This window comes from Stegodyphus dumicola, chromosome 8 (genome assembly GCF_044657685.1).
Source record: "Stegodyphus dumicola isolate Sdum_Otavi_A_Nest chromosome 8, ASM4465768v1".
Lineage (NCBI taxonomy): Eukaryota > Metazoa > Arthropoda > Arachnida > Araneae > Eresidae > Stegodyphus > Stegodyphus dumicola.
This window is the reverse complement of record NC_140775.1, coordinates 109519820-109534408: the sequence shown is the minus strand read 5'-3', so window position 1 is coordinate 109534408 and position 14589 is coordinate 109519820. Positions and strand designations below refer to the sequence as shown.

The 14589-nt window shown below is 33.8% G+C and overlaps 1 protein-coding gene across 1 annotated transcript in view; it reads right to left on the bottom strand.

Moving 5' to 3' along the window:
* LOC118187326 (dynein axonemal heavy chain 2-like) overlaps positions 1-14589 on the bottom strand; it is a 280776-nt gene that overhangs the window by 131612 nt on the left and 134575 nt on the right. The window contains exon 12 of the mRNA XM_085822256.1: positions 11305-11439. Coding sequence (XP_085678382.1) covers positions 11305-11439 — 135 coding nt within the window. The remainder of the gene's footprint in view (positions 1-11304; positions 11440-14589) is intronic.

Below are 14589 nucleotides of genomic sequence, written 5' to 3'. Positions count from 1 at the left end.
TACTTCCATTACCTAAACTTTGCATTGTAAACCTTCCAGTGTTATATTAAACGGCGCATTACAAGTGGAAGTCTGATAGGATAGCATTTACATGTGAAATTGATAGCAGAAGCTAAACGAAGATTGAAGGCTGGTGAGAGCAAAAGAAAGGTGACGAGTGATTTGGGAATAAACGAATGCACTTTAAGAAAAGACTTAAGGCTGTAAGTAATTTTTTGTTTTGATTTATGATATGTGTACTCATAATGTAGATTTTTTTTTATTTCAGACCTTAATAGACAATTTTCACTTACTTTTTACTTGTACACTGCTCAAAAAAAGAAAAGAAAAAAAAAAAAAAAAAAAAAAAAGGACAGTGCTATATCTCCCGTTCTACTGGGCCGATTGACAAAATTCAAACTGCGTTTTTCATGTCTCGAAAGCGCGACTTAGGATATATATTAGATTTATATATAGCACTATTCTTCTAACATAGGTATTTTGACACAAAATCGAACTTTTTCTGAAATAACATACCAATTTTTTTTCCATATTTCGATTCTACGACTCAAATTATGCCAGAATACCAAGTTTTGTAAAAATCGTACGACTAGTTTTTAAAATATTAGCTCTCAAAATTTTAGCTCCTGTTAATTGAATTTGGCAAATATTTATTAATATCTATTTTTTTATTAAACTTTTTTGATTTTTTCTCTCACATATCGAAATTTAGGTTCATACCAAATAAAATTTACCCATTTTTTGTGTTTTATTTTTTAAATTTCTATTTTTAAATAATTTTTATAAATTTTTCGAAAAACATTTTGAATTATAACCTATACAATTTTTACCATCATCATAAAGAAGGTGTATTTTTAAACATATCTGAAAAAAATTAGACATTTTTATTCAAAATTTTCTAAGATATACACGAATTTACATATTTTCGCGTTTTGAAATTTGGCATCTTTTTTTTTTTGAGCGATAATAACGCCAAATGTGGTCTATGGATTTTTGTTACACTAAATTGCCACAGCTATTTTTAACCTTAAATTTCAAGTAAAATTTTACGGAGAATTAATTATATCAAATTTTTCCCTCAATAAGGCGTAATAAATATTTATTAATACTATATGAAAAGCTATTTTTTTAAATTATAGATGATATTATTCAAATTTTAACAATGTTTTTTAATTTCTTTCTTCCTTTTTCTAAAAAAATAAGAGTACATTTTTCTAAGAGTAAATTTTTACTTTCGGCGTTTTATCGTCTGCTACTTTACTTCGTTTAAATCGAATTGTCTAAAACTGAGAATTTTCGTTTAATGTTTATTTGAATTTTATGAAAATATTTTATGACATTAACGGCATAATTTATTTCTAAACAAGCTATTGCTTTTGAAGTGGCTGAAAGAGCGGCAGATACTATCATCCATATTTTTAAAGCACAGTATATTTTATAGAAACATAAGATTTAGAATAATCATTTATATAAGTCAAATTATGATATAAACATACAACCCACTAGAGACTGAATTAGTGGAAGTTCAATGGTTATGTAGAAATGATCTGCAGCTACTTAATGGCTGGATAAGTGAGCAGCTTCTGTGGACAAGTAAGAAGAATTATATAAACGACACACAACATTCTGGATTCAATTAACTACGAGAATACGATGTTTATTAAATGAATTTAGGAAGTTTTAAAACATAAAAAATCAACTCATTTTTTATCCTAAAATGTATTTTTGTGCGTAGCGTATTTTCATTATATCCTTAAAATTCTAATTTAGATTGTAATTGTCAAGAACTGAATCCTAATCATCAGTAATATAATAAGTAATTATTACGGTTATTAATAAATCCTTCTTATAAAGTAATTGCAAATATTTCAAAAAACTTTGTCTGAATGCAAATATTTTTCTGTGCAAATATTTTTAATTTTATATTAATCAAGATTGCGCATGATATTATTTATTTGCACTTCAATTCTTACCGTCAGTTCTAGTAGAAGTTACAAATCAATTATATTTAATTAAGGATTGGATTAGATTGGATTATTTAATTATGGCAAAGCACACGAGTGCTATCTGCCTAAAGGGAGGGACGCCTTCGTGGAGGACTTTCTAAGGTAAACTGGCTCGTATACACGTTACACATGGGGAAACCCACGAAAACGCCCATGCAGCCAGCCCGTTCGCGGGATTCGAATCTCAGACCGAACTACCAGTGCTCAGCGTCTTTACCGCTCGGTCGCTGGTGGGCTATTTAATTAAGGTGGTGTGGTGTATGGTGGTGTATTTAATTACGGCAAAGCACACTAGGGCTATCTGCCTAAGGGGAGGGATGCCTTCGTGGAGGACTTTCTAACGGAAACTGGCTAGTATACACGTTACACATGGGGAAAACCACGAAAACACCCATGCAGCCAGCCCGTTCGCGGGATTCGAACCTCGGACCGAACTACCAGTGTTCAGCGTCTTTACCGTTCGGCCGCTAGTGGGCCATTTAATTAAGAAATGACCATCTAAATTTAGAAACAGCGTACCGTAACAGCAATTTAATTATTGGCGCCGTATCTTTCATGTTACTCCCGACTGGCAAGCTACATTATTTTTAATGAGTAGTCGGGTTTTTGCTAGTAACTTCATTTGGAAATCGCGCTTAAACTAGGTTAGTTGGTTATTTGAACATAGAAAGAACATGGGAGCTATTTGGTTAAGATGCTTTCATAGGGAACCTTTGTACAGAGAACCTAAAAAAACTACGAAAAACCAACCATGCAAGCCTGGGTTAGACTTCGCAACAAACAATTAGTATTTAACAATCTTCAAATGCTCGGCAACTGGTGAGGCTCCAATTAAATCTCTAATTTAATATTTTATTTGTAAATATTTAAAAATATTGTTGTATACTTAGACACAAAAAGCAGAATTTAAGTTTTGTTAACTCGTTAGTGAACTACCAAGCCGTAATGCAAATGAATATTCAATTTCTTTTGCAATAATTGTATTCACTTAATATTCTTGGTATATGAACTAAAGAAGGAACGTTCTCGGAAGATTAAAGAAGTGTTTAAATCCAGTGATATAATGTTTGTCTTACAAGCTCAGGATCAAAACGATTCTGCTATTGCCCCAGTAGTTGACTTGTAAATGGCTGTGAATTAAGCAGATGACTTTTAAACTTACGTTTTCAGTCAGACAACGTATTCCAAATGTTTTGTATTGCATGATAATGCATTTTTTCATTATTCAATAATCAGTCGGAGAACCGCTTGTGTTCCGAAAATAAGTATGTGTGGTTTTTTTCTTTGTGTGGGTTATTATTGTGGTTTTTTTTCCTTTCCCAAAAACTAAAGTTACCTCTCAAAGGAATTTTTTTTTTTTTTTTTTTTTTTTTTTTTTTTTTTGATATTGAAGAGACAAAAGGAGTATGACATCTACTTTTAGAGGCATGTCAAAAACAGATCGGGCCCACCAGCGGCCGAGCGGTAATGTCGCTGAACACTGGTAGTTCCGGTGATTGGTCCGGGGTTCGAATCCCGCGAACGGGCTGGCTGCACGGGTGTTTTCGTGGTTTTCCCCATGTGTAACGTGTATACGAGCCAGTTTCCCTTAGAAAGTCCTCCACGAAAGGCATCCCTCCCCTTAGGCAGATAGCCCTAGTGTGCTTTGCCATAATTAAATACACCACCACAACACCACCACAAAAACAGATCTCTACAAGCCTTCTCTTGCATTACATGTTGTGCAGTCAGACAAAAAGTTGCATCAGCGTAAATTCTATAATCTATTTTTATTACACTCTGATTACTTTATTAACATACAGTGAATATTGTAGGGTTTATATTTATTTTCACTAACATTTATTTTAAACTATCTTTCCTGTCAAGCCTTACTTTCCCCTGGAATTGCCAATGCCAGAGTATGTAAATTTTAGTAGAACGCGCAAAGTATTCAAATTTTAAGCAGAAGTAATTTGAGTTAAATAGAAGGGAAACGAGTTCGTAAGTTTGCTTTCTTGCTTCACGAGCGTGAAGGTGGCTAGGTAGAAATTGAAGAACCGCGCGTTTCGGCTTGTGTGCTTGCCTCGGCAGATAGTTGAATCTTTCAACTTAATATTCAGAAAGTTAGCTGAAATATCAGCTGTATCTTAGAACGCGATTAGGTTAGTTACGTTTAGAGAGCCTCGTAGGTAGTAACTTGTTATTATTAATTTTTAGTTTCTTATTTTTATTTTACCGCCGGGACGGCGTAGTTTGTGAGCGTCAAGTGCACGCATCTGTAACTTCTAAAGTAGGATAAAAAGGGAGTTAAACCCTTCTTAAGAGTTTTGTGTACTTTCCAGTTCATAGCAGTCACTATTATTGTTGCGTGTAGGTTGGGGCCGCGCAACACCACATTGGCGCCCGAACACTTGTCGAACTGAAATGGCCGAAAACTGGATGGAAGCTTCTGGACAAGTCCAACAACAAGAAATGGCAAGCCAATTGGAAGGATTTGGATACCTGGTCCAGACGATGAGAGCATCAATCAAGCCAAACGTCAATTTCGACGGAAAAAATTCGGTGGCGATATTCTTAGAAGGCCTCGAAAACCATTTCCAGCTCTACCCTGTGCCTGAAAGACACAACGTTGCCATTGCCACATCTGCGCTAAGAGGACAGGCCTCGCTATGGTGGAAGAATATAGGTAAATTTTTATTAGGGGAATTCGGAGGCCAAACATATACCTTTGAAAATTTCAAAAAATCATTATTAAAGGCCTTCCCCATAGTGAAAGACCGAGCAAAGCTAGAAGCCGAACTATATAGTTTTTATCAACGGAATATGGAAGAGTTGACGGACTTTATTCTGCGAAAAATTAAACTGACGGATATGCTGTATGGGAAGAAACAAGACGCGGAAATTATTGAAATAATCTTACCAAGACTGCTACCTGCTGTTCAAGATTACTTCGAAATCAGAAACCCAAGCACATTGCAGGAACTCTTCGAGTTGGCGGTCAAGTTCCAAAATCGCAGAATAGCGGGAAAAGCTAGAGGGGCATCGTGTTCTCAAGGTCTCCGAAGGCAATCTTCAAATGAGCAGACCAGAAACGCAAATCGCTCTTATAGGGGAAAGAGCTATCAAGCTAACTCATCGAAGCTCGAAGGTCAAGGCCCAAAAAGGAAATTTGAAAACAACCGTCCGCGTACCCAGAAGGCAGAAGTTGAAAGGAAAGCTTTAAACGAGTAGAGTGGCCTGTAAAAGCGAGGGTCCAGACCCCGGAAGTTTCGAAAAAACCCTCAAGATACTTAAATACGGTCATCGTAAAAAACTCACAATTACCGATTATACAAGTCTTGGTTGGCGATGTACCAGTAGAAGCCCTCATCGATACAGGAGCAGAAGGTAATTTTATGAGTGATACTTTTTTTAAGAAGAATTTTAATACGTTACGATTATTTAAAAATAAAAACACAGAAATCATAGCAGCGCAAGGACAAACTTGTCAATGTATTGGCAAATTATCATTACAAATACAGATTAAAAAAGAAAGCCTTAAAGTATTAATTTTTGTAGTAAAAAATTTTCAAAGTCCACTTATTTTAGGTATGGAGTTTTTAAGGGCCGCGAGGGCCAAACTGAATTTTCAGGACACTTCTATTGTGCTGGAGATGGATCGGAGGGTGTGGACCCAGTGGAACAACCGCAAGTCGACCTTAGCAATTTGAATAACCTTGAAAGTCAAGCCATCCAGCAAGTGGTGAGTACTTTTTCGAATTTGTTTTCAGAACGGCCTGGTAACTGTCAAATTGTTACGCATGATATACAGTTAACTGCCGACAAACCCTGTAGGACTAAACCTTACCGCTATGATAAACAGAAAGAACAAATCATCGAAGAACACATTCAGGAAATGTTAAAGAACCAAATAATAACACCCATAAATAGTGAGTACGCGAGTCCAGTCGTACTATGTAGGAAAAAGAATGAGTTTCCTCCTTCGGATAAAAGGGCTTGGAGGTTTGCTATCGATTACAGAAAGCTTAATAGTGTTACTAAATTCCCAGTTTACTCTTTGCCGGTTATAGAGGAAATTATTAGAAAGATTAAGTCTACGAGATACATGACTACGTGGGACTTAACGTCTGGCTACTATCAAATAGCTATGAGACCCGAAGACATACATAAAACCGCGTTTATAACAAAATCGGGCACTTATGCATTTTTACGCATGCCCTTTGGGTTGTGTGGGGCCCCATCAACATTCCAGAGAGCTATGGACATTGTTCTAAAGCCTGTCCTAGGAAATCGACTTTAATCTATCTAGATGATATAATTATAACGAATAATACGTTGGAACAACATATTAAAGACTTAGAAGAAGTTTTTAAATTATTAAAAGAGGCTGGTCTTACAATTAATGCATCAAAATGCAAGTTCGCAACTAAAGAACTTAAATATCTGGGTTATAAAATTTCGCAATACGGTATAGAAACTCAGGATTCAAAAATAAAAGCCATCAAGAATTTCCCACCTCCAAAACACCGCCAAGAAACTTTCTTCTTTCCTTGGGTTATGTTCTTATTATCGGTCGTTCATAAAAGATTTTGCTAATATTGTTGAACCCTTGTTAGTAATTAAAAGAAAGAAAATTAAATTCACGTGAACAGCAGAAGCAAATACTGCATTTGAAAGGTAAAAAGAAGCGCTCATCAATGCCCCTGTTTTGAAATTCCCGGAGGGGGACGAAAATTTGGAAATTGCAGCAGATGCGTCGGACTATGCTGTAGGTGCTGTTCTCATGCAAAATGGCCATCCTTTGGCATTTTTTAGTAAAACTTTGAACCCTATGCAAAAGAATTATACAGCTACAGAGAGTGAAACATTAGCCGTATTAATGGCTGTACACAAATTTCGAGTTTATTTCGGCAAAGCGCCAGTAACAGTCTTTTCGGATCATGCGGCTGTTGGTAGACTTTACTCGGGGAAAAACCTAACGCCCAGGTTAATAAAATGGGCTTTAAAACAAAGAATGTTTTAAAAAGCTAATTTTTCTCTCGCGTTATAGATTGTATAAAAAAACATGATCTTTAATATGATTTAGATTGTTTCAGCCGATATAAGAATCGGGTTACTCGGTGGTACAGAATAAACCCTGCTGGACTGTTTTATTTCTTTGTCATTTAACTTTTAATTAAAATATTTATCCTTTGGACTTCGCTTTAAACTTTATTTATAGTTAAAATGACTAGAAAATGAAAAGCTGTCTTCAGCTGAAACGCAATTCATGTAATTGATATTTTAAAAAATTGACAAGAATGCAAAATTTATGGAAGTCTAGCAATCGAAAAATCTTAATTTTCTTGTGTGTGCTCTGAAAATACCTGTAGAAGGAAAGAAGAAAATTAGGGAGAAATGTAAGCAAAAATTTGCAGGGAAATATGGCTGTCAGACATACCAAGATGTTTCAAAAAGTTGGACGCTTTGGAATATACTTTCAGGATACTTCAAAGAATTTAGGTGTTCAAAGAAAAAACATTTGGACGTGTACACCAGCAAATACCATCAATTGAGCTTGTGGTTAACAGAAAAGACAAAAACGATATCATTGCAGATTAAAGTGAAAAGCGACTGGTTTTAGACTATACGGTTGCATAAATTTAAATTACGTTATAGAACATCATATCATATCATAAATGGAGAATCCCATGATTTTCTCATTCGAATTATTTGAAGATTCAGGAGTTTATCCAGTGATGTATGTGGATGTCACCTAAAGATGTTTTTTTTTTCCTCCTGATAAAACAGCGGCCGAGCGATAAAGTCGCTGAACGCTGGTAGTTCTGTCCGAGGTCCGAATCCCGCAAACGGGCTGGCTGCATGGGCGTTTTCGTGGTTTTCCCCATGTGTAACGTGTATGCGAGCCAGTTTCCCTTAGAAAGTCCTCCACGAAGGCATCTCTCCCCTTAGACAGATAGCCCTAGTGTGCTTTGTCATAATTAAATAAACCAAAACCTCTTGATGAAACCAGTCTTTCCTTTCATCTCATACCTTCAAAATGTTTAGTCTCTAAAGACTGATAAAGGCTCTGACCAAATATTGATGAAATGGATTGAATTGAATTATTAAGTTACGTCAAAGCAGGGCTATCTGCCTAAAAGGAAGGATGCCTTTGTGAAGAACTTTCTAAGGAAAATCAGCTGGCATACACGGTACACATGAGAAAATCCACGAAACGCCCATGCAACCAGCCCGTTTACCGGGATTCGAACCCCGGAGTGAACTATCAGTGTTCAGCGACTTTACCGCTCGGCCGTTTGTGGGCCTTTATGAAATGGAAGGCGATAACCTTATTTAAAATGATTGTCAGAAATATCAAGATATTTCGAAAATTTGGATGCTTTTTAATATATTTGCGGAATGCTTAAAGAAAAAGAGCAAGAATAAAGTCGAATGCCTGAAGAAAAAGAGAAGAAAAAATTAATTTTACGGTAAGATTTAGTATTTGTATTTTTTTTAAATTTAAAACTTTTTAATCTTATGATATTTGATTCTTACGATTTCAAAAATAAAATATTTGACTAAAATATGAATAACATTTAAGAAGCCAAATGTAGGATAAAATTGTGTAAAGCAATGGGCACAATGATAAAACTGTTTAAAGCAGTGTATGCAAGTCCTCCTAAGTTAAAATGTCGCAATCCTAAGTTAAATGTCTCTGTTATTTCTATATATCTTTTCTGAACGGAACATTGAAAGGCGTGTTAACTGTGCTAGAATCAAATAAAGCAAACGATAATAACAGGTAATCATTCATCACACTGCTCACTACCTGTAGTCAACTTTTGTCGAGAGAATAATGTAACTTTCCTTACTCTTCTCCCACATGCAAGTCAACCATTGAACAAATGTTTCTTCGCCCCTCTGAAAGCTGCCTACTCATGTAAAGTTGAAAAGTGGCTCGTATAAAATACAGAAAAAGTAATAACAGTGAAGAAAATAACAAGGATTTTTCAAAAAGCCTATTGTATCATGGCCAGGATTAAACTCGCAGGCAAAAGTGTTCTGAGTTATAGATATAATCCTGACATATCGGTGAGGACCGCTACTCTCCTTCACTGTTTACTACTATGCCTTTGGACTATGATTGCTCCGCCCCTGAAGGAATTGAAATCAACTTCAGAGATAAATGCCAGTATACAATCAATTGGGCCCCTTCCTCAAGAACATAAAAGAAGAGAAAAAAGGAAACAAGTAGCTAAAAAATCAGAGATCGTGACCTGATCTCCAATCAAAAAGTGTTAGAGGAAAAGCTAGAATCAAATAAAGCAAACGATAATCGGGCTCATAAGAAAAATGAAAATAGGGACAAACTCGAAGAAAGGAAAAGCCTAAAAGCAAAGACAATAGGCGTTTTGAATACTCCTAAAACGCAGTTCCTTCAAGTTCGGCAACCAATGAGGATGCAATCCGTCCAGCTTGCGAACAATCATAAGACGAAGACTGGATTCAGAGTGACATACGCAAGCAATGGGTGTATGAAAAATGTTCCAATTACGAAGTCACCGGAGCACATGTATGTGACTAATGTTAGCCTTTTTGCGTGCCTACTCTTACCCGCCACATCGGGTAAGGTTACGCATTTGGCCTTCTTGTTTCGAACTTGTTTTGATACATGTTTTCTTAAAGTGACGATTTCCACTTTTTACATCATTCTTTCACAGTTAATAAATTATGACTCTTATCTTTTCCCAAGGTCTGTCATTATATGTCTTACTTTTACAATGAAAATTTCACTAAGTGCGTATTCTTACCCTCCTTTCCTATATCTGATAGTGAACAATTTTTGTTATGATTTTTAAAAGCATTCTTTATAATTTTATTTTTTTAAAAAATTGAGATATAATAACGAATTTTATTTTTTTGATATCCTAAATGATTTTAATATAAGGAAACCTATTCACCATTATTCTTTATTCTAGTATACTTCTTTTACATGGTACAGCACTGAACGTATCCACTGTGTAAAAAAAAAGAATATAATGTACCAGGGTCGGCAATCCATTTCAATCTCAGTGAAGTACTTTCTCCAACAGCAGTTCACTCAGAATTCTAATACTACTTATAAGATACATTTAGCAAACATGTAAACTATGCTTCACTTTATGCAAAACGATTAAAATATAATAATTTTCCCACCTTCTATTAAATATTTTTGATCAAAAAAAGAGTAATGAATCTTATGAAGTAATGAAGATCTTCATTTGGTTGCATACGCAGTGATTTCTCTGATCTTATATCCTTAATTATGTCCAGAACTTTAGAACTGTTCTTAAAAATATTAAAAGAAAACACAGGTTTCCCACTTAAATTCAACTTTTAATTTCCCTGGTTTCTCATGGCCAAATGGAGCAATTTTCTTGGCCAAACACAATAAACTAGTTATCAAAGTAAGTGTAAAGAAATGAAGGATTCTATATGCTTACTACAAAATGCAAAGTAATAATTCAGAACTTTATAAAAATTTAAGTTATATTACTGCTGAAAAACAAATGAAAGGAATTATATAGGAAATGTGCGTCTAAATCATTCAAATAAGTAGATAGAGTTTTATAAAAATTTCAATCTCTGCAAAAGCAGTGAAGTGTGCAAAAGAAATTAATTACAGTGCAAAATTCGTTACAATTATTCCATTGATATTTAAAAGAATGCGTAATTAGTTATTTATCGCCACATATACAGCCAATTGCTGTAATAATAAATTCTATGTTTCTAAGAAAAACAAAGATTATTTTGTTGCTCGGTGCTTCTCTAAATTCTAAAAATTTTGCATCTTCTGAATTCTGCCGCTTGTGCTACCACACCAGCTATGGCGCCGATTGGGGACTTTATTGAATAACTAATCGGCTATTCTCTATTCAAATGTAATCTTTTGACCTTAAGTATGATTTACAAAATCTATTTTCAAGACAATTTTTGTTTATTGCATACTGTTTAAAACATGAAAATTTTATTATTTTGAGAGGATTAATGCGTACTTCTTTTTTTTTTTTTAACTTTTCTGATTTTTTTTTTTTTTTTTTTTTAATTTAGTCTTTCTGAAAATATTTATATTTTTTTCAGACTTTCTAGGATTATAGAAGTGACTAGAAATCATGAAATATCAGTTTAGCATCAAAATAAAACTGAAAGAATTCAGGGTTAAGTAAAAAATACATTAAACACACAATTTAGCTACTAAAACATAATTTTAAATATAATTAAAATTTAAGTTAACTTAATAGATTCATTTGTATGAACCTTTAATATAAAATATTAAATATAACTTAAAACTTACTTTTGGAATAGTTTTTGTCCACTGCAGAAACAAAGTATGTATTAATTCACGGACAACATCTAACACTTCTTGATAATATCCTTCAATCTTAACATCATATTTTCTAGACCACATATGACTTGCTGTTTTCAAAACCTTGAAAGAACAATATAATTTCAAGAAATTATTTACTCATTTCAAAAAATAAAAATAAAAAAATCTAAAAGCAGAACTCATTATTCTCTGAGCATACAAAAAACATAATTTGTATATTACATGATTAATACTCAAATATATAAAAAGTAACAAAAGTTTTACAAAAATCATTACTACAAATTTTAATAAAAACATTACTAGCCTTAAAATAATCTACGTTTAAGATATCACCTATACGCTTTTTTCTTTTATCATTATCCCCACTTTCTCTGCGTTCTGAACAAAAGGTAAGTAAAACAGGACTGAACCCAGTTCTAGAAAAATCAGGCCGCAATAAACGTATCTTATGACACCGTGGTGTCTATGACCACTGAAACTAAACTGTGAATGATTTCTTTGATTCTATTAAAACTTTTTGATCGAGAGCTGTCATACAGAACTCTTGTACCGTAAGCGAACTTCCGATATGGAGGAATAATCTGACCAGTGGTCTTTTAAATATTTAATTTAAAACTTAAAAGAATTTAAAACTTTAAAGAAAGATTTATTGGTTAAATAAAAGTAAACATCAGTACAGCTACAGAATGAACAGACTAAGTTCTAAGTGATCAACGGATCAGAAAATCGCTTGGTGCAATTCTACTTAGGGCATTTTTCAAACAAAAGCCTTTTAATTTCCTTTTACGTTTTCGTCGCAAGGAAAATGCACAAGGACGAGGAAAGTCCTTAACCAGTTTTATTTGTTGATTTCTATCCGGTCATTTAGCGAACCCCGTGGTTCTTTCTCAAGAGAACTGGAAGTCCTCTAATTTAAACCTGACGTTCCATCACACCTGAAGATCGTTACACTCCACTCAAGCCTGATGCTATTATGAAAATTTTGAAATTTTCTCTATTCAGGAAAAGAAAAAGTTGTGAATTTTATGAACTTGGAGATGTATAATTGATTAGTTTTTTAGGAAATAAAATTTTGATCATTATCGGGCTTTTTTTTTTTTTTTTAAGTACAAATGTTCTTTTAGTTCATCCATCCGAATGGGGGTTTTGCATTATTTAGATCTTTTGCAAGTCTAAGATATTCTTAATAAAATTTTTTGAATCTTTGCATCGAAAACATATACATATGAAACATACATATTTTGGGCAAAAAGACTGCGTTCACACTGGATATTGAATAAGTCATACTGGTGACGAAAAGCAGACAGAGAGCCGCTGGTCAACGGAGACGTGAACAACTGACGTTGGTAAATGTTGAAAGTTAGTTGCACTTTGTGTGACCCCGTTAGTGTCATAGCTTCATGTAAACTTGCAGAAGTTGCAAGCCAGCTAATATACAATATTTCCAATAAGCTACTGAAATACCACAGATGACAGGTTACTTTGTATTATTGTAAGTCTCATTACCTATAAGGAATAACTTTTTATGTTAATTTTTACATTTTTGTGCTGGATCTTGCATGCGCAATAAGGATGAAGGAAAGAAGATAACTCATCTTAACAAGTAGAGATAACTTCTAAGGCCGAGCAGTTAGTCACAAATAATTAAATTACATAGTTAGATACTCTTAAACAGATTAACATGGTTAGAATTACATTTTTTTTTATTTCTAAAAAATATCCATTTAACAAGTACTAAGAACATTTTACAGCAGTTATAATTTATGATGATGATTCTAAAATGATATTATTCTAACCATACATTAAAAACTACAAAAAAATGTTTTGCAGAAACAATAAAAATAAAATTTTTATACATCTTTTTTAACTTGAAAATTTTCCAGATATTTTGTATCGATTTCCTTCTCTTTAGCAACCGTACTAAGTTTATTTGTTTCAATAAACATACCAATGTTCCCACTAGTCTCCGCTTCATCTCCTAATTTGTAAATGTTTCAACAAAGTACCTTTGAAGAATAATTTTCTCTCTCTTTATAAAATCAATTTCTTTTTCAATGAATTTCTCTTCATTTTAGAATTTTCGGATTTAACTGCTTGTGCTGAGAATGTATAGAAGAAACTGCTAACTTATTTCTTTAACAATACGAGTATTGAAAATAAATATGAAATCACAGTTTAATTTGCGCCGGTTGAGATTCGCACCGGAGCCAGCGTTATTTCTTTTATGTAAGTGAAACACAGTTTAGCAGATAAATTTTGTTTTTAAAATAAATATGCCTTAAAAATCGATTATAACTTTTGAATGCATGCCTTTCTCTGCAGAACAAACATTTTGACAGAGGTTAATTAACTTCTAAGGAAAGAAATGCCTCAGTCCACATCAAAGAATTTTAATTCCGAGAAGAAGTAAGGCTTCAACGCTACAGCAACGCCCTAGAGAAAAATGTCTAAAAGGCGTCTAAAATGTGTAAAAGGCGTCGACAAACTTTACAGGCGTAAAGACAGACTTTAAAATTCATCCACGACCGCGATCCAAAACCGCCGGTAATATCTGAGAGCCTGTCAGAGCACTATAATGAATGGTTTAAAAAAGTGAATTCTTTACCTAAAACTATAATTTCTTTAATCTGTTTAATTTGCCAGCTTTAATTTCGTTAAAAATTCATATCATGACATGAGAAAAGGTAATAAAAAATCGTATGTAATAAGCAATTGAATTGGAAACTCTCATTGCCTCAGTATAAAGTTTTCTTATGCAGTGCAGATTATCTGCCTTACTTTTAAGAACCAATGGATGCCCAAAATTTCCAAAAACCGAACTTCATCAAATCTCTGAAATTTTAACATAATAATGACGCTAATCACAAAATGGACAATCCTAAAAACCTCCTCTCAAAAGAACAAAATAACATCTAAAAGAAGCAACTCCAAATTAACTCTTGTCTTAAAACCTAAATCTTACTCCGAAACAATTAAAACACTAACCCCAATAAAAATATTTTCGAATTCTTTTGCACAATGAACGAGCTCGGAAACATCTTCGGAAGCACTAAATTATCCTAATTAACATTTCTCATTAACGACTTGCTGTAATTCTACCTATGCCTTAATTTGCTTGTATTTCTAACTTTCCATCAACTGAGAGGTAAGAATCAGCTCTTTTCCCTTCATCTAAAAACCAAGCATTCAAGAACGCGGTCAGTATTGGGAAGGGTAACCCATGCAAAGGGTTACTTAAACGCTACGTTGCGC